The sequence below is a fragment of the Copidosoma floridanum genome, unplaced genomic scaffold (assembly GCF_036245765.1).
Source record: "Copidosoma floridanum isolate Cflo_tuat_1 unplaced genomic scaffold, Cflo_Japanese_pri ptg000056l, whole genome shotgun sequence".
NCBI lineage: Eukaryota > Metazoa > Arthropoda > Insecta > Hymenoptera > Encyrtidae > Copidosoma > Copidosoma floridanum.
Window position 1 is genome coordinate 101,399 of NW_028321933.1, and position 25,859 is coordinate 127,257.

The following is a 25,859-nucleotide window of genomic DNA, read 5'->3' on the forward strand; positions in this document are numbered from 1 at the left end:
GAAAATAACGAGTTGTTAATTTTCCTATGGCATCGGATACCCAAGTTCATAATGCAAACAATATTCTTTCGCATTTTAAAGAATCTTTAGAAATTATCTAAAAGTCTTGAATGCTGCTTAAGTTGTGGGACCTAATCATGTTAAATTCAACACTTCAACAAAAAATGTTCTCACAAATGCGAATGCACCTAAATTAAGCTGTTTTAATTAAAAGTTTTTGTATTTTACGGATAAACAAGATATTGCAGTAAATTTTCTGATGTTGCTATCTCAATACACCAGTGCTACAGGCTCGCGAATTCGTTGATTTAGTTTTATCAGTACACAAAAAAGGACTTGAAAGGTTAGAGAATATCATGTCACTTTGTGAGTAGTCGAGGGACTTAGAAAATATACAAAGGGTTGGAAAATAGCTGTTTTTTAAACGATACAAGTGCAGAGGCAAAGTTTAATGTAACAGTAATTTAATGTAACGTTTTCTTTTTGCTTAGAGCCCATGACACTACCCTGTAAAGCTTCGTATCTTCATTTAATGATGTTTAATGTTAAGACTTGGATAGAGCTTGCAAAACGTGGATATTTGGGGTATAGTCTATAGGATTCCGGGCTTGAGTAGAGAGACTCAGAGCAAATGCAGATTGCATAGAATTGCCTTTATTGTAGAACAGAATTATTACAAACGAGACACGGCTCAAAGGGCTGTGGGCACGTGTCGTAGCTTAAGACTATACAAAAGGAACTAACTATATTATAGTACAAAAAGAAGGCTTGTAGCCATGTAAAATGTAACACTGCACAAGTAGTAGTGGTATAGGCGCTACAGCTGTGGACGCGAGTGAGAGAGAGCTAGCCTGCACCGATGCAGAAGATGGTTTTTGGGGCTAGCTGTTGCTTCCTGCGCGAGCGGCCTGTTTGGGCGCAAGGTGTCGAAGGCGTTCTGGACGGTGCTACCACATCTGTTCTCCTCTTAGAGACCAACGCGGGTAGCGCTGCGAACAAGACGTGTCTTGCTGGGATGTTGGCCTAGGGGCGGCCTGGGTGTCAATTTCTGCAAGGCTGGTAGCTGGCAGGGGTGGAGAGATGGCGGGCTGGGCCGTTGCAGCTTGTAAAGGAGGTTGCGGAGCCTGTTCCATATCCGAAGCTTCCAAGTAGGCTGGTCTTAGCTGGTTTGTTGAGACTGTTTTCTCTGTCGACGTTGATTACATAGGTGTAGTCGTCGTTGCGGCGAATTACCCGGTAGGGGCCTTTGTAGGGCGGCTTAAGGGGTTTCCCAGAAGCTGGTACGGGCCTGATGCTCTCGAACAACTGACAGAGGCTATTTATAACGGCTTACGAGTTTGCCTGTGCAGTGGCAGTTGTTAAGAACTCTCCAGGGATGCGAAACGTGGTGCCGATTAGCATCTCTGAGGGTGAAGCTTGCAGGTCCTCCTTAAAGCTGGTGCGCAAACCTAGCATCACCATTGGCGGGGCACCTAGCCAGGACTGTGTGCAGCACCTTTAAGCGGCTTTAAGGGTGCGATGAAACCTTTCAATCATACCATTGGACAGGGGGCAGTTGTTTTGCCAGCTGGGTGTGACAGTTCGTGAACGATGTCAAAAGCTTTGCGGCGCAGGGGAGCTGGCAAGTAGGGCCTGGCAGTGTTGTTGTTTACCTCGCAGTTGATTAAGTGTCCGTCGATATTAATAAATTGGAGCGTGAGGCACGAGCTGTCGAGGCTTGTCAGTTCGTCATCTGCGGTCTGTGCTTCTGCAATGGTTGCCGCGTCGAGCAGGCTCGGCATGGAGATGGTTTCTGTGGCTGGGTTTAAAGCGTTGACGACTGGCGGAGTACGATGGGCAGAGGCTGCAGGGTTGCTCTGGATAGCTGAAACAGACGGGCCGTTGGTTGGTGTTGCCAGAGCGTCGTTGGGTCGAGACAGGGTGTCTGCGACGACGTTTTCTTCATCTCGTGCATGGACAAACACGGTGTTGTGCCACAGGATGTGCTCTAGATGACGTGCCTGTCTTGGCGAAGCTATTGTCCGAGCACTGAGAGGCGGCGTAGATTAGCGGCTCATGGTCCGTGTCAACGACGCAATTTTGGCCTTCCAGAATTCTGTTAAAGTCTTTAACGGCTCCATAGACGGCAAGAAGTTCGCGATCATACGTGCTGTAGCGTTTTTGCGTGTTGTCCAGCTTATGTGAGTAAAACCTTAGGGGTCACCAGGAACCATCAGCCTGCTGCTGCTCTAGGACTCCACCGATGGCGACGTCTGAAGCGTCAGTCCTTAGTGCCAAGGGCGCTTTTGATTCGAGGAACGTTGTGCAAGCGGCTTGAGTAATGCACTGTTTGCAACGTTCGAAGGCTTGTTCTGCTTCTGATGTCCAGTTGTTTCTTGTAAATATAAGAAACAATGTGGAAAAAAGTGCATTTGCATAAAAATAGTAATCAAAGATTATCGTTTAAATATCGTAGCAAGAAAAATCGTGCAAGTATAAACATATGGCTAAATTCATTAAAAATACTTTGTCTTGCATGCACGGCACGACCAATCTACAAAGCACCAGCAAAAAAAAAGTATTACTTGAACGAAAGGACTGAATTTTAATAGTACTCCGTAACTTACTCCGTACTTAAAAAAAAACGGTATCTTAAAACCCCGAAAATAGAGCATAAGACAGTTAAAATCGTTAATAGTAACATTGTGAATATTAATTTCAAAAATTTTCTGTACACAGACGAGAATCATATTAGTGAAAGCAACAGTGATGACTTTCCCAAATCAAAAAAACGAAAAATGTAAAATATCGTTTGCTATTTGTACATGCATTTCACATAATATGACGAAAGTTCAGATGTTTTGGTTTTAAATGTATGTAATTAAATCAAAAATCTTTTTAAAAAAATGTAGTGAATGATCATAATATGGTTTTGTGTAACGATATGAGTTTTGTATTTAGCGAGCAGACGACCAAATGCATAGTACGTCAAAGTTTTCAGGTATATATATATATATATATTTTTTTTTTTTTTTTTTTTTATAGTAATCGTTAATGAACGTAACAATTACTAACTCAAATCAATAACAAGAATTATTCTACAGAAATGAAACAAATTGTTTCAGGTTAGGAGACAGTTGAAAATAAATTGTTATCATCACAAACTCTTTATAGTTAACGTTAAAAACACGTTACAGAAGTTGCTTTTTTTCCAATTCGTATAAATATTTACTTTATTAAGTGCAATGCGTTGCATACCAGTAAAAAGTACTATATATTTGAAAATATCAACAATTTATTAATGTTGAAAAATTGAATTTTCTCAAAAATTGGGGTTACAATTAAAAAAAAAAAATTGTTTTTTCCACCACATTAAAATTCTAAGCGTCCTCAATGACATTCCGTTCTTAGATTTGTTTCAGCCATTCTGTAGGAATAAAAATTCATACAAGAGGGGTTCAGTTCTTAATTTTGAAGAATTTTCAATTAAAGAATCTTAAAATACATAATTTTGCCAAACTGAAGCTTTAAATAGCAATTTTCGAACTTTTTCGCTCTATAACTGCGCGAAAAATAGGTTTTCTATTGTCTTACTAGCAGCAATCAAAAGATAATCAAATAAAGATCAAATTATTTTGAGCTATTTTGACACTGTGATGAAAACATAAAATTATAAATAAAATTCAGCATATAATTTAGTCAATTTTTACTACTTGTTAAATAAGAAAAAAAGCTGGTGTATTTATGCCCCAAAAAAAAATTTTTATGTGTCATAATTATAGTTAAGACACTACAAAGTGGTAACAGAAAGTAACGGTCTCAAGAAAGATACGCTGTTCAGAAAAGCATCTTGAATAAAGGTTCTTTTCCGTCAATTATTCCGATAAATAATCGTCCGAAAAATGTTAAGCACATCACAGTGTTTATGTTCAGTACTTTTTTTTTTATTGGTAATGTATATAAAAACTATTAATTTGCATGAAATTAACAAAAAATGTTTTGCAGTAGTAGTAGTAGGAGAAGTAGAATTTTTTTTGAGTTTAAACAGCGAATTAATTTTTAGGCAATCATAATAAACACTAATTTCCTGATAACTATTATTAAAAATATGTTTAAATTTCAACTGTTATGTTTTTGATTATGCTAAAATGTTCTCTATTAAGTAAAATTGGTTGCAAATTGCTGAAATACAAGATTTTAGAGTTGTAATCATTATTTTGTATTGCAAATTGAACTATATAAAACATTAAAGTCATAATTAAAAAAGTTCTTTTTTCCCCAACATTAAAGTTCTTCGTATCTTTAATAGAACTTACTTTTAAACTTTGATCCAGTAATGCTGCAAGGTTAAAAGAAGCTAAATTTTAAAGTAATAAATCGTTTCATGACATCTTGTTGAATGTTAGATAAAAATCATTGAAAAATTAGAGATGTTAATAAAGTTGCAAACCTTTGAATTTTAAACAACATTTTCACACTTGTTTGCACAATCACTTTGCCAGAAATAGGTGGTAGATGGTCCGACAATAGCACTCTTCGGTAGATAATCAAATAACTGACAAATCCTCTCAAGCTATTTTTGCAATACGATATCCCAAAAAAAGTTACAAGCAGGATTAGAAGAAAAAATCTGATCGATTTTTTCTATTTGTTTGATAAGAAACAAAGCTGGCACGTTTATGCCCCAAAAATATTTTTCTATGTTATCTGATTATAATACAAAGATATTTTAACAAATTTTTCTGGAGTTAAAAGACAATTTTTTACTACATTTCTCATGAACCTGTTGATACTTGTCAGTTAAAGCAATGTTTTTATCTTTTAGGTCAGAGGTAAATCGATATTCGTTCAGGGTACCAAGAAAAGTCAACTAGGCGAAACCACGTTGATGTTTGACCCTCCAGATCAGTGTGATTTGGATAGAGTTGAGGCAGGATTCCACTCCGATGACATCTTATATGTTCGCTTTTTTTCAAGGAACGAGGCAGATGTCTAAGTATAGACAATTGAAAAATGTCACAAGTTTTTAAAAATTTAGTATATAAGTAGAAGAAATGAAAAAATGTAAAAAATAAAAGAATAAAGTGTTTGTATTTTCATTTTAAATCTTTTCTTATCTACAAAAATAAGCACAATATGTTGGAGTCTTCATAGTACTGGTCTTATTTATAAAAATAAAAAATCAACAAATAATAGTCAAAAATCTTTGTTAGCTGTTTATTAGATTATATAAGTTAGAAACATATTTGTCAAATAATATAGATGAATTACTGATCTTATAACCCTTCCCTGCTGTGAGATCTAATGTTATTTCTGTAATTCCGTTATCTAAAGAAAGTTACCACAAACAAAAGTACTGACTTAATTACCATGCATGGATATGTGATTTATACATTAAAAATTATAAATTATTTATTCTATGAAAATTAAAAAATCTCACGATATATAATGTTTCTATTTCTAGTAAAAAGTAAAATCATTTTAATTTTTTTATGTACTTAAAGTGGTACCAAAAATTTAATTGCCATAGAAATGGGAACATAATTAATGTTCGTACAAAAACCAGACATTTTTGGGGTTCTTAGCTTTTTTTGTTTAAATTAAATTAAAAAGTTACTGACTTGCAATTTTTTCACATGATTCATTATATTATAAAATTTAACAATAATATGCATTTTACATAGAGTTTGGAGTTACAATTCTAAATTAAAAAAATCGGATATTAGTATTAGTTAGTGTACTAAATCGTTTTTTACAAAAAATATTCTAAAAATAATCTTATACTCCTTTTCTTGTGATAAATAACATATAAGTCAGATTAATGGTTCATTTACGCATCTTGTACGTTTTTTCCTTGCATCTAATGCTGCTCTTACGGGGTATAAGGCCACGGAGGGCGTGGTTGCACATCCCTATATTGAGAATATACAGAAAACTTTTTACCATTGTTGTATAAAGTATTATTCTTCTTAGTTTTTCTAATTTTTTTCAATTTCTTGCACGGTTTTTTCACTAAATATAATATTAAGCGCCTATGATACTTTTCGAATAAAAATATTATAAAGCTTATGACACATCCACTAATTAATAATACTAGCAACGGGGTGACGTCAGTAATACTTAATTGTGTGAATGTGATTCCTTTTATTATTTCTTTCTTTGGCCGATATAACTTTTTTTCCCAGAATAGTAAACCATTTTCTCTATATTTCTGAATGCTGAAAAAAAATATTATTATAAGTTTTGGACAATAAATATTTTTTTAAAGATACTTACTGATGGTTTAAAAATCTAAGAAGTGGATCTCCTTTTTTTAAACTAATAGCAAATTTTCGTATGGTACCAAGTGGAAAAACTAAGATTCTACATAGGGAATTGTAAGAAGTTGGTTTCTTAATAGATCCAATCATGTAGAAAACAACTCTCTCATTGCATACCTGGAATTAAAAACGAATTTTTTAATAATTTATACTCTAAACATAATAGACATTTTTCTAACACAAATACCATCAACAAACATGTTATAGAATAAATCATCAGTTTTAAACAGGTTTATCAGATATATTTAAAAACTTAAATACTCGTAACAGGTGGGGATATGGTAGAGATAGGTATGTCTGATATCCATAAGAAGTATTTTCGTAACATTTCAAATACTTTTTTATTTAAAATTAAAATCTATGTGCAAAAAAAATGGGCTATAGTTTTTCTTTAAAAAAGCTAGTTCGGTCATGATGGCTAGCAGTAGGGTTTTCTCACTTTTGTGTCCCCAAACTAAGAGATCTTTTAAGATTTGTTGATTCAAAAGTATTTTAGCTACGTGTTTTCAAGTGTATAGAATAATACGCATACATGTTATCTTACTAATATCTTACTAATATATAAAGCAAAGTCGTTAAAACCGTTGTAATCGCTAACCGCGAAAACTACTGAACCGATTTTGCTAAAATTTTGGACACTGATTCATGATACTTCCTAGATGGTTTTAGTATGGTTTTTATCCTTAAAAATTTAATAACAATGGCAATAAATGAGCTCAAAGTTTCTCAAAAATACGCCAACTTTTCACTTTAGTTCAGTAAAATCCGATAGGTGGCGTTGACATAAAATCAAAGCTACCTTTAACATAATTAAATAAGTGTGGTAATAATACGCTGGAGCGTCTCGAAGGTGATGCAGTTGTACTTTGGCAGTTCAACGAGCTGTACAAAGCATGCTGATGATAGTCTTGCAGCTAGGTATCCCGGTTACAGATGACACTCTTCTTTAGAGGGGAAGGGACCTAGGTATCCATTCTCCCTAAATCTCGTCAAGTGCAATTAAAAAAAAAAATTAATTCCAACCGATGCCGTCTCTGCCACAATACCAGGAGACATATCTAGCCAGAGCACAATCTGTACCAACTTTTCAGAGTTGTGTGGCAGTCCCACCATCCCACCTGGTGCAGTTAGAAAAATTGTGGCTACAAATATAAGCAAGGGAAAACAGCTCTGAGGGGCACGGGCATCCACAACGGCTACCTGCTTGTACGTCGCGTCCCCAACGCGCTTACCCACATCTTCCCGTCTAACGATGAGCGGTTGGTTATCCGGGGAATGACACGAGTCGAGATATTCTTTGGTCCTCCCTACCTCCCTCCGTCACAGTCTCTGTACATCGAGACTCCTAGGGTAAGAATCAAGCAAACCGTAGCCAGACCTTCATCATTAGAAATAATAATAAAGAATAGCCTGAAAGTTTCACCACTGGCGCTTTTTAGGCCCATTATAAGTATTTACTTTCCCTACTTAACCATCAATTTCATCGGTTTTTTTTTAGAATCCACCTAAGTGTAAACTACCTTGCCAACAAATACATTTTTATTACCATTTCCGGAAGTGATTCTTCGACTGAAAAACTATATTAACTAAAGACAGGCACTATTAAACCAAGTCAGCCATTCACTAGCAGACGCACAACGTCACCTGCGGAGTTGTTCTTCGAAAGGCTGGAAAACCCGGTGACCGACAATCCTATACTATCCTCTTGACTCTAAGCATTCAACCAGGAATCACTAATCCTCTCCAAGGTCTGCGTTGGGCAAACCTATAACAGCTATGAAGAAAAAAAAAACTCGAGCCAATGGGACAGCCTCCACTGAACGAGTATCACTAACCAATTTCCCCATCTAGGATCACCAAAACAACTGAATCTGCAAATAAAATAGGTGCTTTAGACACCAACATCTTTGACGTTATACCAGGAGACGTTGGAAAAGAGCACTACAACTAGCCTCAAAGCCGACACAAGGGGCTGCCAGTTATTGATATTATTATTATTATTATTATTATTATTATTATTATTATTAATGTTATAACTGTTATAATAATAACTTAAGTGAAGAATTACAGAATTAGGAAATTTGTATAAAATTTTTCTTAAATGTAAAAAACCGTTTTGTACGGCAAAATATAACAATATTATTCTAAGCATCAGGGGTATTGCACTGCGAGATTTTTAGAACAAAGTTATTTATGTCACGTTACTCGGGGGACTGGAATTCTAAAACTGACAGATTTTTTTTTTTTTGAAACGAAAGTGGTTTACCTAGGGTCTATTCCTCTTAACTTTCCCCCCTTACCCCGTCCATCTCGTCACCTGTTCTCTATACACTTCCCCTCTCCCCACTATTTGTATATCTGCCAACCATCTCGTACTTTTCTGCACACTTTTACCCACCATTCCCCCTCACACTGCCAAGCAATTAATTTTTGAACAAGTTTGAATTCTATTTTCCCACAATAGTTTTTTCTTCACTTTGAATTTTTGTCTTTTACAATTCTAAAAAAAAAAAAAAAAGAAAAAAAAAAATAAACATGTAGAATAGAGTTGAAGAACGTATCAATTAAAGAACGTTTCAATGGTTTTTAAAGGCGCTTATTTCGAATTCGACAAACAAATTATGTTACATTATCACATAATTACATAAATAAAGTAATTCATTAAATCAATTATAAATAAATTATGTAAAATCATTATATAAATATATTTCGAGTTTCATATCACTTTAATGGTTTTTATGGGCACTTATTCTTAATTTGATAATTTGATAATGGCACAATGTCTTTAAGTAATATTATAAAAATTAAAGCAAAAGTTGTATAAATGGGCTATAAAATCATAAAAAAAATAAGTGAAAAAAAAACTTTTTTTTAAATTGATAAAATGAAATATAAATATAACATAAACTAAAATAACAAAAGACATGAATAAATACAATTGAATGGAAAAAAATGAAATAAAGAAGGGGATGAAAAAAAAAGTTAAAATATGAAAATAAAAAAAGAAATTAAATAAATGAAATACAAAAAAATCAAAAAAATGTAATAAAATGAGATATGAAAAAAAATAAAACAAGAAATGAAAAAAAAGAGCACAACAAGAGATAAAGAAAAAAATAAAACAAAAAATTAAAAGAAAAAAAAACAAATGAAAAAATTATAAAGGAAATCAAAACAACAAACCAGGGGGTATTATTGGGTCATGGGACCCACGGTAAGAACGAAGTTCTTTAAACATGAGATGGGTATAGACACAATTTCTCAGGTAACAAGGGAGTCGCCAGACCCACAGGAAGAATGAAGCTCTGTAAACGTGAGTACTGCATTTATGTTGTTTATTAGAACAAAAACTTGAAAAACGAATAAAAAAAAAAAAACAGCAAGTAGTTTAGTACTCACGATGGCTGAACTTCGTGAGAACGTCGAGCATAAATACAGTACTCACGAAGTTCAACCATCTTGAGTACTATACTACTTATCGTTTTGTTTTTTTTTCATTCGTTTTTTAAGTTCTTATTTTAGTAAACAACATGAATGCAGTACTAACGTTTACAGAGCTTCGTTCTTCTTGTGGGTCTGGTGACCCCCTTGTTACCTGAGAAATTGTGTCCATACCCATCTCATGTTTAAAGAACTTCGTTCTTACCGTGGGTCCCATGGCCCATTAATACCCCCTGGTTTGTTGTTTCAATTTCCTTTATAATTTTTTCATTTGTTTTTTTTTTTAATAATAATGAGACACTTGAATATGTAAAGTATTTACCTGACTTAAAGCACCTGTCTCATTTGTTGGTAAATTACCATCTTTCCTTACAAACAAGCTTAAGTTTTTATGTACATCATCTTTCAAGTCCTAATAAACATTTATACAACAAGTTGTTAAATATTTTTAAAAAAATTTATAATTAATTAAAGTTAATAAAATTACCAATAAATATTTTGAAAGGTTAACTCCTTTTAGAGCAATTAATTCATAAGTTCCATCTTTGAGAAGACCAGTCGCATTATTGAATGGGATTGTGGGTATTGACACCGTCGCAAAGCTGGTGAAACAGCCTGCATACATCGAAATAACGATAAATGATGTCAGATAGAGCGATATCTTGGCAACCTTTAATGAAATAGGACTCAATCGTACATCTGAAAATTTTTTAGAATTAAAGGCGGAGTCGATTTACAATTCTTAATAATTATTCAGTGTTTAAAACTATTTCGATTTTAAGGTTTTGGAAATAGGGTTCGCTGAAATAGCTAAATAAGTAGAGTTATTCCATTATGGCTTACATAAGCAGTTTTTAAGCAAAATAATTTATTTTGCCTGTTTAGAGTAAGCAAATTTCCTCTTAGCTTTTTGGACATCTAGCTGGTAGACACTTATTGTTGTAACAGTTTATTTTTAAACTAGATTTTCGTAGAAGAATTCTATTTTCTAGTTTAAAAGCATCATTTGAACAAGATGTATGAGAGAATTCAAAAAACACGTATTCTTTACCCATTCTTATACCACCATATTTATATTTTAAAAGTCGTTATGATAAAAAAATTTTAAAATACATACAAACCTAAAATTCCAACGTAGCCCTTTCTTACCATTTTAAGGAAAGCAATAACGTTTCGTAATAAAATTTTTGTTGTAACATTAGTAAAACGATACTTAACATAGTTTACAACAATTCCGGAATTTAAATATTTACGAATGTCCTTTCAATTTACTGGGCCACATAAATTGTGTTGCTTGTCAAATAGTTTATGCGTACGCATTAATAAATCATGAATATGCCATTTATCTTTTTACATATTAAACGTTTCTTTAGTTAAGTATTAACTTACTACAGCAGACCCGATTGGAATAACCCTACCATAACCTAATCGTAGGACATAAAATAGTTTTTAATAATTATAAAAATCTTATGTAATATATTACCAATTCATCAAAAAAGTTGAATATTAGAGTTCTAGAGAAGAGTCTTTTCAACAGTTTACCTTCAAATTCCTGATGACAAAAAATCCTCCATGTAACTAAGAAACCATCGGATAGCTTATGTATAAAACTTCTTCTATCATTACTCATTGTTATAATTATAGAACATAATATTGATGAAATAATTATGACTATAATTAAGTAAAACCAGATGTTCTTGTTGAAAACCTTTTTAAAATCAAGTATTTTTCAGCGTTGTAAATGCACAAAATTATAACAATTAGAAATACAAATTTGTTTACCTCAAGATAAGCATGCCATGGGATGTCCATGGTATCTGGTAATTTATAAACAAACAAATCTTGTTCATCTGATAGTTCAATCGTAATATCCCTCTTATCTAGTTTTTTTTGTGATACAAATGTGCCTTCAAGGATGCTACTGTCATTTAATGATTTAGTAGAATCACTTGATGTTTCATCGTCGTCCTTAGTAATATGAGAGACATCTTTATACGTGACAGATATTCCTGTCTTTGATTTTAGGTCTTCAATCATTCGAGCATGAAAAGTGGAAGGCTACGAATAATACCATAAAATAAATTATCTTTTGAAGTGTAGTTGTTGTTATTATTATTATTATTATTATTATTATTATTATTATTATTATTATTTTTCTTTTTTTTTTTAACAAAATTTAAATCAAACATATTTTTTACCTTCGTGTATATTGTAATCGAAGCACCTGTAAAGTTTTTCCGTCTCTCTAATAAATTTAGACTTTCTTTTGCAATTAGCCCAGTCCCTTTCTTCCACTCCAGAAACTCCTCAACTCGTATCCCAGCCGCGGGACTGACGGCGTACCATTCTTTAATCTCGTAACTATTACCACATTTGACAAGTACTTCGCTTGCAAGATTCAAGTGTAGATAATTTTTTTTCGGGTGTAAACAGATACTATGAATCTCTTCAGTAGTAGGTGGCTGCAATATAAGCAGCCACACGTGAGGTGATAAATTATTACCTTTCGAGAAATTTGAGAACTTCTTGAAATCCTCGTCAGTATTAATAAACGCGACGAAAAGCGTTTTGGAGTAATTTTTTATTTTTGGGTACTTTGCCGGAAGGTCTGGGATGGCAACGGCCACCGAGTAAATGAATTCACGTGAAAGTTCTCGCACAATTTTCACTACTGAATGTATATCTGTAGTTTCAAAAGAAAATTATTAATTTTTAATATTCACCTTTCCAATTAGTGACTTAACGCTTCTCACCTTCGTTTCCTTTATATACAATCCCTATACTAGTAGTTTTATACAGCTTTTGTACGTCAATCATTAAAGGCACATGATTTTCTATACTTTTAGTTGAACAAGACAGTATAAATGGAACAATGGCAAAAAAAAACACGAGACAGTATAACTTAATCATTCTAAGCTAAAAAAATAAAGAAAATATATATATATATATATATGTGTATGTGTATATATTATTCACATAGTTAAATAAATGATTTTAATAATGTATTTTACGTGGAGTTCTGAAAATAAGACTATGACATGTTTATCTCAATATGTTTTTAACTAGGATTTAAAATTTGTACAACAGTACTGATTTTGTTTTTAAGTCTTGAACAGAGTGGTCATAATACCTGTAAAAGACGCTTTTTTATTATTTCTTTTTTTAAACATTTGTCACGATATTGCATGGTAAAGTATGAAAAAATACAGTTTTAACTGTGAATTAAATATGTTGTTGAGTACCAACGTGCTTCGATCTTAGAGACTTTTTCAGACAGGTAGTGGTATTCGATACAAGTTTTTTTGATTAAACAAAAGGGTTATAGTGAGTTTTTACCGGATATAAAACAAAGTGCATTAAAAAAGTTTTAACTTGATGGTAAATAATAAAAAATATTAGTGTAAAAATTTATATGCACTTTGAACTCTGAAATTTAACAACCATTAATAATAAAGCTAAATTTTTAGATTATTTTGAAATCAAATGCTTATGAATTCTATTCCTAATTTTAAGAGCTGTTTTGAACAATTATTTTTTTTTTTGCATTTTTTAATTTGATTTTTTTTAAAAAATAAATAAAAAGATTTAAGGTGTCTAAATAATAAAATGAACGAAATAGCAAGACAATAATATTTTCAGAAAATTTTATGTAAGATGGATCGCAAAAAAATAGAGTCTTTGATAATTGATAGAGAATATTGTCAAGGCAAGCACCAGGCATAAGAGACGTTTCGTAATTGCTGTAATGAAACTCGTAACCAGGTGAAAACTCTACTTGGTCTGCTGAAGTCGCAATAAACGTTTAAAAGTTGAAAAATTACTAATTTAAAAAGAGTGCATTTTTAATGTCATCCTTATTACAGGAAAGTTTGGTTGCAAGTATTACGTTACGTTACATCAAGACATCGCTGTTTTTATACAAATTCTTCACTCCTTTAATAAAGACAGGACAAAGTTTAATTTGAATTTACTAAAAAAAATTAATAAAAAGAAGAAAGATAAAAAAATGAAATAAAAATACAAAATTTAATAAATGATCTACTTACTTTGCATTATAAAGCTAATAAAAGTTTTTAATTAAAAAATTTGCCACTCTGTAATTATTTTGATAAAACAAGTACGCTCCATGATAAAAAACCAAGTATGATTTTGCCAAGAGTAAAATGAATCTATTTTCGTTAGAGACAGGACTTAAGCAAGTACTCACTTAATAAGTTGGCTCTTGTGACGTAAGAAGTGACTTTCAAGAGTTCCTTTTATTCAGCTCAGCACAGCTGAAATTGACTTTCTTTGAAAGCTGGAGGTTTGGATACTATAAACTTTACGGGTCACTTTTCACTAATAAACACTGATTAAACACTGGGCTCCTATGTCAAACTAGAGAGATAATATCTTATTGAAGTGGTCACTTTGGGTTGAGGTGTTGTCTAGCTGACGCACTGTAAGACAGTGTCGTGCTAGCGCTGGACATTTAAGGGCTAAGGTTTCGGAGTTATGTTCCCCACCACCAAAATTTTTCGGCCATCGAATAGGAAAAAAGTCACGCCCATGAAAACAGTCAACCCCTTCCTAACTTCCCCTCCTTTCGTCTTTATTTTTAAGCAGAGGAGGAGCGAGTCCACGTAGGCCAAGTTGCAAAGAATCAAAATTATGACAAAATTTTGAAGCAATCTATATTTTTCTTAAAGCTACTTTTTGTTTTTGACTTAATACTCACAACAATTTAGTTTTTTATAATAAACTTTATTATTTTTTAATGTATAAAATTATTTAATAACGCAAAAAAAAGTTACTAACTAAAATTAATTATCGAACAATTCACTTGTTTATTTATAGCGGCATAGATTTATGATTTTTTTTTAAATTAAAGTCTTATGAGCGTATCTAATTTATTAAGTTATTCATAACGCCTTATTACACAACTGTTTTTGAAAAAACAAAATAATGTCAAACATACATCTTAGTAGTTGATTATTGTGGTATTTACTTAATCAAGATTTATGTTTTAATTAATAGTGCAGAATCTAGTACACACCAACTTAAAGTTTATTATCATACAAAAATTGTCACTTTTACATTCATGTGAGACTTAAACATGTAACAGCTGTTCCAGAACACCGTACTTTCTCAGACAAAGAGTATTACAAACTCATCGTATTCAGCGTAACATGTCATCAATATGATGCCAACACGTATTACTAAGCTAGCCAATAAATTGAACTGCTTCTAAGGTGTCTATTAGCTTGCTAGTCGTGGCTCAACGTTAAATTTTTTATTCAAGATTAAAATTGTGATTGCATTGAAATAAATGGACAGTGTTGTGTAATTATTACTTTTTTTATGAAAGCGTTATAATGCTCAATAATTCGTACATCAAAATTTTAACCTATTTGTCAAAAATATAGTTTTTTTGCATAAACCGCTATTGAAACAAGTTACACCAGATGTTGTAACTTTTGAGTTTTTCTTTTAATATTTTTAAAGCAAAAATTCAAATGTTATTGATACATTGAATACTACTTTTGTGTTGTGTAACTTAAGTCTTTTTTAAATAATATCTTAGGGCATTCCAAAATATATGACAGAAATATTTCTTTTTGCTCGACCTCTATCTAATGTGAACTGTGATATCTTTGTATTTTGGTTTATGATAAATGCAAAAATTGAAGCAAACTCGTACCCCAGTATTAGTAATATCTCGAAACCTCTAACTGTTGTTTTCTTCCTTATTGACTGTGAATTCAATATTATAATGGAGGCTGTTGATAATTTTGACCAATATTGGCAATTGTCTTTGTAAGCCTTAAAAAATATTTTTAAAAATTGTCTAAATATTCGTGTCAGCATGATAGATTGTGGCTTGATTGATGATCCAATATGTTATTATGAAAGTTTATGTAAAATCTTCTGCTAAAAGTAAGCTAAGTAGGTTAGACATCTTTAAATCGTTTTTTGAAACGATATACTATTATTTTATCCAAAATAGTTTTGCTTAAGTAGCACAATAAATTCTTCGTAGTGTCATTTCTCATACATACGTCAGTTTTTTTTTTACTTAAAACTCTTTAATAATTCTATGTTTCTTGTAGATTGAAAAAACTAGACAACGAATTCTTAACTTCGGAAAAAAATCATGTTACTATTCTCACTGATTTGAATGTTTGAAATTTTTTAAATTTAAGCTTATAAACTTTAAATACTGTATGTACATAAAAATTTCGTGCTGTTGCTTACAATATGAATTAATTTGGGACTTTTTTAAGAAGGAGCGTTAATAAGCAACACTATTGGTCTAATATGATATAAGTCCATGGGATTTGATAAACTAATATAGTTTAGAACGTTGCGAATTGACGAGTATGACTGAAAAATATGGCAGTCTTTTAAAAATAAGACTATTTTTGTATACTTGAATTATGACTTACTGAAATTCGTCAATTGGATTGTTAGATAAAATGTGAAAAATATCTGTACATTTCTTTATTTAGCTACTATAGTCGGTTTTTTTGCTCTCGTTATAATAATGATGTTTCTCCTTAATTCTTTTTTATGCTTAAAGCTAGACTTCGATATAAACTATTGGGTATTATTCGGTTTGTTCGTAAACTCATAGAATTAGAACTAAATTTTTTTCATAATAGTATTAATCATCAGCTTTTCTTGTAAAAGCATCCTTTTCCACACAATTTGTTGTCATAAACTCTTTAGCATTGTAAATTAATCCAAAAAAACTCAATTTCAAAATTTTTTTCCACCATAATAAAAAAAAAAAACTGATTAAAGTATTCGCGTCTGTATGTATGGTTATCTCGGCTCTCACATACACTGTTGTTATTATGATAATTGCTGTTATCTTTTAAGTGTCTCTGACATTAAAAATCTATTGTATTCTAAATTTCTAGATTTTTTTCTTGATATTCTATTTTTTATTGACTAACTTATTTACTTTTGGTCCTGTATTTTAATTCATGGTATGAAATTAAATTTTATTTATTTAAAAAAAAAGTTCTGAGTGTATCACTTTTAAGTAAAAACTTTAAATAAATCTTTTTCGGCACGTGATCTTTCTATCTAGTTTTAGCATCCTTTTCGACAGCTGCATTGTTGTGTGTTTGGTCAAAAAGCTGTCCAAATTTGTTCTTTTGTCAATGCGGTGAGTTGTTAGTTCTACTCTGATGTAGATGTTGTAAAACAAGATAGTCTGTGTGCACTTGATTGAAAAGCTAGTATTCACGCTCTTTAAATTATTAATTGTTGCGGTCTTTACTTAATGAAGACCTATTTTTAAATAATACTTTAGGGAATAAGAAATATCACAACCGAACGTTTAAAAAAATGTTTAGTTTGTAAAACGTTCAGACAGACGGAAACCGTGTACTGAAACAGCTGTTACTCCTTATGTTTCAACATAAATAAAAGTGTGAAAATTTTAGAGTGATAAATGTCAAGTTGTCTTCATTATTTCCTTAACCGTACACTTTTCATGCTTGAAGTAATACTTTTTCGACAAAAGTGAAATTTAAGAAATGCTGAAGTTTTAAAAGTACGGTAATTTCGAAATTTTTCATGCACTTTATAAATTTAACCTTATATTTATGCAGCAGGTACTAATATAAATGTAACTTGATATCATATAATATACAATTATTTATTAACTAATTATTACACTATGAGTAACTTTGTAGTAAAATTAGACGCTGTCTCATTGTTTAATTATTATTATATATAATATACTAAGGATTAGAGGAATCTGGGTGTTAAGCTATAGCATTATAGTTATAACTAAAAATCTTTTTCTTACAAAAAAGTGTCATAACTCATATTTAAGAAAATTTAAAATGAAATTCTAGCTTGAGTAGTTTTTATGTTTTACTTCAGTATGATTTTGATATTTACTGTAAGTGAACATATTATAAGTGGGTTAATGTCACGTTTAAAAATGTTTCCTTACACAGAATCAACATTCCAAACAATTTTTTAAGCTTTACTCTTTTTCTGTCAATCAATACATATTTTTGTATATGAGAGCTATTATACATAAAACTTTTATCGTCAAAGAAAATGTGTCTTGAAATGAGTAAGTGGAAATTAACATTTAATCAAATTAAATACACCAAAAAAAAACAAACTGACACATTAATGAAAGCAGATCTTATTTACAACATAATCACACTAGATTACTTTCTTCCTGAAAATTTCTTTGTTCCTCTTAATAATCGTAAGTATGAACGTTCCTAGCAATTCAGTGGAATAAAAAATTTAATTATGCCACATCGCATATTCTACTTCTAAATGTGGGACATTTGAAAACGATGACAAAAAAATTTACTATGGAAAATAACAAAAATCTTACTATCAAATTCTTTACTATGTTAGACATGATAATTTTTATTAAGCCGCGTAATAATTTTTTTGAGGGCTGCTACATAATAAAAATTGCTTAAAATATAATAAAAATTACTTTAAACGTAATAATTTGCATTATTAGGTGGGTATGTATGAGCTCTTCTAAAAAATATGATGGTTTTTAGTACAGTTATAATACTTTTTTCAACACTATTTTCCTCAGTGTGTTTATTTCAAAGTATATATTACATACGTTTTTCAAGCCATAATCTCAAAAGTTAAGAAAATGTGCGAATAGCAGGTGGTCCCAAAAACAGTAATAAATACCAAAATGAGGCTTTATTTTGTACGTAGATGCAAAAGACCCTCACTCAATAAACCCACCCCCTTTGCAACTGCGATTAAAGACATTTAATTATAGCAGCCCAATGCTTTTGAGGTTTTTCCTAAGCTCCCCCTTTCCACTCCCTTTACTTTCAATAGATTTTTTTTTATTTTTTTTTTTTATATTATAGTGCTCTACGTCCGGCTCCTTTAATAAGGGCACTACTATGGGCACTTAGCACTTGGGAGAAGGAAGGGAAGAGGGATGGGAGGCCTCCCATCACTGGGAGGGGGGTAGGGGGAATTAGGCAATTTTGCTGCGAGAAGGTCGCCTAAACCCTCCTCGAGGAGCATTGCGTGGTGAAAAAGCACATGTGAAAAATCACAGAGGTACTTGCCCGAAAAAGTCGCACTATGGCCGGGAATCGAACCACGGTCTCCCGCGTGCCGATCCACAACCTAGCCAACTGAGCCACCGCGCGCTCACTTTCAATAGATCATCTGTATTTTCTGGCATACGACAAAGTAGCTACGCTGTTGAATCGAGAAAATACTCGCACCCCTTAAATATCATGTGTCAGTACTGACGCGTTCAATGAGTATGACAATTCAGTTTTACGACCTCCTGCTGCACAGCGCTGCTTATAATATATTAACGATTATCGGTACGTGCGAGGTACGTGTCCTGCAGGTGTTTTTGTTTCACACTTATCTTCCCTATAATCTTCCCTTTGAATTAGTCACTGCCCCATTGGTAGGTACATCATTTTATCGATCGAACGCACTTTTTTGGGTTCCTATTAGAAATTACAAGCCAGCGATTTGTAGATTTGTATAAGTTTCAATATTTTACTGTAAAGTAATGATGTTTTGATAATTACGAGACCATTTTTCTGAAAAAAAAAAAAACAACAAAAATCGAAACTCCATATTAACCACAATCTAAAAATGAGTACTAAAACACCTGATGCACATGATACGTGACTCATGTTGATTGAAGTTGGAAAAAAAACATTTTTTTTACAATAAAACGTTTATTAGATAAATTTTTGTAAGGTAAGATAATAATTTTTTTTAATTTGACTGTGTACAGAAATGCATTTACGCAATTTACTATAATATTAAGAAGTTTCAAACATATTATGTTCTCTAAATAACATTGTAGTTCTAAAGCACTTTAGCATAATATTTAGTTTTACACGGTAAAATTAATAAAAAAAAAAAAAATATCGTTGGAAACTGTATGTTTTGCAACTCATCAAATTAAGTGAAATAATCGATGTTACTTGCTTCAAGGGGGCTCCTTCACGAAAGTCCTTAAACAGAGATATATTATTTCTTGTAAATAAAAGTCTACTGAATTTAATGGTGGTCTAAATTATATTTCGAATGGGTCGAAATTTTGAGAAATCTGAGCTCAAAGTTGTAACTATTAGCACGTGTTCCTATGGGGCAACGTGAAAAACAATTTGTTTTCGTTTATAATAAACCTAAATTGAATGTCCCAGCAGACTGAATATATACGTTTTGTAGATGAAGTCTTCCTCTGTAATATGCTGTATTAAAAATTGTGGATAAAGGACCATTTTAGCGAGATATTTGTGATGGAAATAAATAAATAATGTCCGGGAGGTCAGGAGGTCACGTGGGTAGCAGACGTACTTGTTCACGACATATATATACCATATTCCTATATATTACATCGCTATACTACACCAACACAGGTGGTCTGGTCTGGTGGCGTCATAGAGGTATAAGAATAGAGGAGAAAAGGGGACGTGATATGCGACAGCAGAATTCGCTACGTAACGGGGCATCTGTCTTTGTCTGGCAGTTGTGTTATTGGTCGAGTCATACATGAGATTGAATCAACTGTAGGATCCAGAACGAAGAAGTAGCCAATAACGTGGCTTTGGCAACAAGGACAGATGCCCCGTTTGACTTAGTTATGCTGTCGCTGCCGCTAATGGGTTAGTATAGCGCTTTTCCCCTCTATTCTTATACCTCTATGGGTGGCGTACCCTCGTATGCACTAGACTGGTCAAAACAATAATTAATTTTTCGTACAAAGTTAAACTACACACATAAATATTATTTTTCCCACTTCATGCGTTATTAAAAATATTATAATGATTTTCAGACACATTTGTTTATTAAAAAACAAAACTTTATTTTTTGTTAGTCTTTGACCTCAGCAGTAGTCGTAGGAGCCCCCTTAAAGAAGTGCATATATATATATATATATATATATATATATATATATTTATGTATGTGTGTGTATGTGTGAATATATATATATATATATATATATATATATATATATATATATTTAAAATCATTACTACGATTTCACAACCTTCTACTTAAAATTAAAAAAATATTGTTTTTATACTATCGTACATTATTTTCTTTCTTAGATTGCTGATACTTCTATAATAGTAATTGCTAAAACTGAGAGTTGAATTTAAGTATTAGTTATAGGTTATATTCTAAAGCTAAACTAAGGTAGTAATTTTGTCACTCATCTTATGTGTATATTAAATTAAATAAATCTACTTTTCTTTTTTTATTTTGTAAAAATACTGTAATTTTTTTGAAAAAAGCTTATTTGCACTTTAAACATTTTTCGAAACATTGAAAAAAATTGCATCACAAAATAAGAATCAAATAATTCACTAGCTACCACTTAATTTTCAAGTAATAAACATTTAATTTGGGGTAGAAAAAATACATAACAGCAAAGCAATGAACAGACAGAACCAAAATAATGTAGTTACGCACTTGGCATCCATTGTTAGATAAGCGTATTAGAATCTTTTACTGTCTACTAAAATAATACGAGTACAAGCGTATAAATCCTACGAATTTTCTTCAAGATCGTTCCTGAATTCATGTACAACTATAATTTAAGATTTAATATGGTTAAAAACAACATTGTGGTGATATAATAAGGAATAAAAGCAACAACAAAAAGCAACGTCAGCGGCAGCTTCAATTTAACGCTGATTCTACGTATAGCGTTGTAATACAAGATGTGTTTATGTTTTCCCTATATGCTGGTGACTTATTCATAATACTTGAGAGTGTATTTTTGTGTGGAAACCTACTTTTTCTGTGGTAGTTCGTAAAAAAATTTTTCTGGAAGTAGTTAGACTCTACTGATGTTGTATTTTACAAATCTGGCTGTATCAAATGTGGGGGTAACTTCATCGTTGCAGCTATGGCCATCGAAAAAATTATCACTTATAAGATGTGGTTACATCTGTTTGAACACACTTTAATTCTTAATCTCAAAAGTGCCGAAGGCTTAGATTTTTACGCTTATTGCCACAAGTTCATGCAAAGACGTACCCAAAAAATTTTAAGAGACTTTAAAGGGATGTATTAAATTAAATATGCTCGAAAGACCACCTTATTTTACAGGTATTTTCGTCAATTTAACTCGTGGCAGAGTTCCACTTGACATCAGCTTTATTAAAATTCCCTCAAGCTTTTAGAATATAGCATTTCTTTCCTTATTTCTCTCAATAATGTTAATTACACGTTTATTTTTAATAAGCAAGCAAATAGGCTGGCCCAACTTAATTTATTTTTTAAAAACTGCGCATTGGTGGTTTTCTTCAGGGGCATCTTGATTTCCTGGGCATTCAAAGCTCGTTTTATTTTTCACTTTGCAGCCATGAAATACTATGATTTTCAAAGGCTAAAAGATTCCTGTTAATGTCGTTCTCTTTTTACTGCGTCGAAGTTGTACCATTAAAAATTTTGAGAGTTAAATTTTACGCTAAGCTCATGCACTCTGGCCCTACCGAAAATTTTGAATCCATGCCTGTTAAACTTGAAAAAATATGTGAGACTTTTGCACAATGTCGTCAACGATGCAGCGAAGTACAACCTCATCGTCAGCTTACTTGACAGCGACGCCATTGATCAGCTTGCAGACATCATCAGCGACCTGCCTGAGACTGACAAATACACGACAATCAAAGAAGCAATTCTCTCTAGGACGTCCGATTCGCGCGAGAAGCAGCTACAAATGGTGCTCTCAGGTCTACAGCTTGGTGACATGAAACCATCTCAACTATGGCGCAACCTCAAAAGCCACGCTAGTGCCAACTTTACAGACGAAGCCCTCAAGGTCAGGTGGCTAGACCTTTTACCGCCTAACGCTGCCATGCTGCTTCGAGTGCTTGAACACGCTGACATGCCCAAGCTCGCAGAGGCCGCTGATAAACTGCTGAAAACCGGAACCTCTGTAATGCCTGTGAGTCACGCACCACGTTCCATTAGTTTCCCTACAGGTCAAGCCGGACATCCGGACCTCACTCAGGAAGTCGCCGCCTTTAGGCTCGCAAAAGCGCACTTCACCGCGCTTACACGCCAGCAACTCGAGCAGCCCACGGTAAACAACAACAACAACAACAACACCAACAACAACAACAACAACGACAACAACAACAACAATAACAACAACAACTGTCATGGACGGAATTTCCGCTCCCACAGCCGAGGCCGTTCTCAGTCACCCGCAGCCACGCCAACCTCGCCTTCCCGGTGCTGGTACCACAACAAGCATGGAGCAGCAGCCATACGCTGCATGAAGCCCTGCTCCTACCGTGCACCCATCGCACTGGGACAGGGAAACGCTTAATGCCACCTTTGGATCAGGTGGCAGAGGTGAGCATACGCACCACTGAAAACCGCCTACACATGTGCGACAAGCGCATTAACCTACGCTTTCTCGTGGACACTGGCTCGGTCCTACTGCTCTTGCTAATGTCAACAGTCCGAGAAAAGCTACCACAGCAGCCAATCATGCTATACGCCGCCAACCAGTCGACTATCCAGACCTTCGGCACACACAAGCTGTCGCTCAACCTAGGTCTCCGAAGAGATTTCAATTGCACCTTCACCATTGCCAACGTGCTACACGGTATTATTGGTGCGGATTTTCTGATGAATTACGGGCTCTTACTCGATCTTGAAGCCGCCAGGCTTACAGATCCCCTCAGCGGCCTCGCCTTGTAGGGAGTCCTTGACAGGATGCCTCTGTAATCGGTTTCAACAGTCACTCATTTCTACGAAAACAGTAGCACCTTCGTACAAAAGTATGCTGAGCTGTGCAAAGAATTCGCAGACCTGTTCAAGCCAAGCAGCACTTCTGTCCAGCCCCCAGGACTACCAGTGAAGCACTCAATCAGCACCACAGGACGCCCAACCTTTAAGCGCCCTTTCCGCCTATCTGAAGAACGACTGGATGCTGCCAAAAAAGTTTCCGCAGATCTTCTGGAAAAAGGTATCTGGATAAAGCTACTTTTTATTTTTGATTTATTATTCACTATTATTAAATTTTTTATAACAAACTTTTTAATTTTTCAATCTATTTGATCACTAAGGTATGTTAGTAATGAAAAAAATTAGCCAGTGACTAAAATTACTTATAAAACAGTTCACTAGATGATTTACACCAGTTTATTGACTAAACGTTTATTTGTTTGTATTTTTTTTTATAAGAAGTTTAAAGCCCTGTAAGAGTAATTTATTCATCAAATGATTTTAAACACCGCTATAGTCATATATCTTAAAAAAAACCAAACAATGTCAACCATTTATTTTAGTAATCGATTGTGGTGGTCTTTATTTAATAAAAAACCTTTTTTAAAATGGTGGTAAAGAAAATAATAGAGACAAGAACTTGGAGTTTGAGAATACGTTTAGTATGTAACCCTCTATCACGAAGAAAGGTACAGTGTAATGAAACAGCTGTTACGTTTTTATATTTTCATATAAATGAAAAAGCTAAAATTTTTTAGTAATGAATGTAAAAATGTTGCCTTTTTTATTTGCCTTACCATTATTCGTATATTTAAGTAGTTTTCAAACAAATGTCCATGTAATTGGCACTATATTGCATTTACATTATTGCAACATGTACTGATATTGTTGTTAGTAAATACGATGGTATATTGTATTACTCGTTACTTATTAATACAGTTTGAATTACATTCTAGTAAAATAAGATACTGCCCCTTCGTTCAACTATTATTATATATAATGAACTTGGTACTAAAGGAATCTAGGCCTCAGGTTGTAACTAAAATTTTTTTGCTTATTAGGAAAATGCAAAATTTACACTCATGAAAAATGAGCATTGAGTACAAGCTCGAATTATTTTATATTTTTCCTTGGTATTAGTTTATTATTTGCTGAAAGTTAAAGCACTGTCAGTTGGCTCTTGTCGAATGGAAAAATATCTCTTTACAAAGCATTAAGATCTCAAAAAATTTATTAAGCTTCTTTGTCATTTTGTCAATCAGCACACACTTTTGTGCACACATTACACGTGAAATATTTATCGTTCAAGAAAATGTGTTATAAAATAAGTAATTAAAAATTCACGGCCAACCGAATTAAAAACGATGAAAAAACGAATCAATACTTCAATAGCAGATAATCTTATTTACCATACAATTACAGTTGATTACTCTCTGCCTCTAAGATTTTTTATTCCTCTTAATAATCGTAAGTATGACCATTTTTAACTTGCTTTCGGATTTCAGATTCAAAACTCTTAAGCCAAACAGACGTGCCTACTTTTATCCACATTAATATTTAATGCATTATTTTATTTCTTTATTTATTTTTTGTACCAAAATTTTGTTGACATATTAAAAACCGCAATTTCTACAAAGTTCTTTTATAAAAACTTTTTTTTTAGTTTTGATACGTAAGGTGCAGTCCTGACAAAACCTTAAGTCTAAGATGTTTTGATATGAATTTAAAAATTGCATTTTATTTTAGACTGATGGCTAAAAATATCTCCAAAGTATAAAAAAAAACCTATTGTGTAAAAGAAGATTAACAACATCTTCAACTATCTTGAATGAATAAATAATAAATACTAGTCAAAAATTTGTTTAAATATTATTGAAGTCACAGCCTCTTTCTTTACATATTATAAGTTTTACAGTAATTTTTCTTTATTTTGTATTTTGAGATGCACTTTTTGAAAATTCGTATCAAATGTAACTTTGGTGATTGATAAAATAAGGTATTTATGAAGAAGTTGGTGCTTTTATGTTGAACTCCGTACTGCCTAGTATGATGATTGGTATACATATATTATGTGTTGAGAACAAGTCAATAATCACATACAGATTCATGCTCTTAAGTAAACCGAGACTATACTAGGTACTTTGAAATCGAAGAAAGAAAGCTCTATAATATTGAATTTCATACAGTAATGTTAATCTATACATAGTACGTCTATGAACATGAAAAGTAAATGTTGCTGAAGGACAGAAAAATGTTACATAATAATTCGACCCATTATTTTTCATGACTTTAAGATACGATTTACTTCAATATATACCATGTACTATTTAACCTGTCTGTTATTATTGGTCAATTTACATATATTTACACATCTGTTGATGTGAACTTAATTGT

General features: G+C 32.6%; 1 protein-coding gene across 1 annotated transcript; it reads left to right on the forward strand.

Moving 5' to 3' along the window:
• The first annotated feature begins 21,805 nt into the window (after positions 1–21,805).
• On the forward strand, positions 21,806–23,438 carry LOC149373037 (uncharacterized). Its single transcript, XM_089597992.1, has 3 exons — positions 21,806–21,833; positions 22,295–22,812; positions 22,917–23,438. The coding sequence occupies exons 1-3, from the start codon at positions 21,806–21,808 to the stop codon at positions 23,436–23,438; spliced, it is 1,068 nt and encodes a 355-aa protein (XP_089454118.1).
• Positions 23,439–25,859: the final 2,421 nt, after the last annotated feature.

Excerpts from the sequence above, each read along its gene's own strand:
- LOC149373037 (XM_089597992.1), top strand. The coding sequence starts at position 21,806 with ATGCTCGAAAGACCACCTTATTTTACAG. Across the intron at positions 21,834-22,294 it reads AAGACCACCTTATTTTACAG|CGAAGTACAACCTCATCGTC; the intron begins GTATTTTCGTCA and ends TCAACGATGCAG. Across the intron at positions 22,813-22,916 it reads AGCAACTCGAGCAGCCCACG|CCGAGGCCGTTCTCAGTCAC; the intron begins GTAAACAACAAC and ends CCGCTCCCACAG.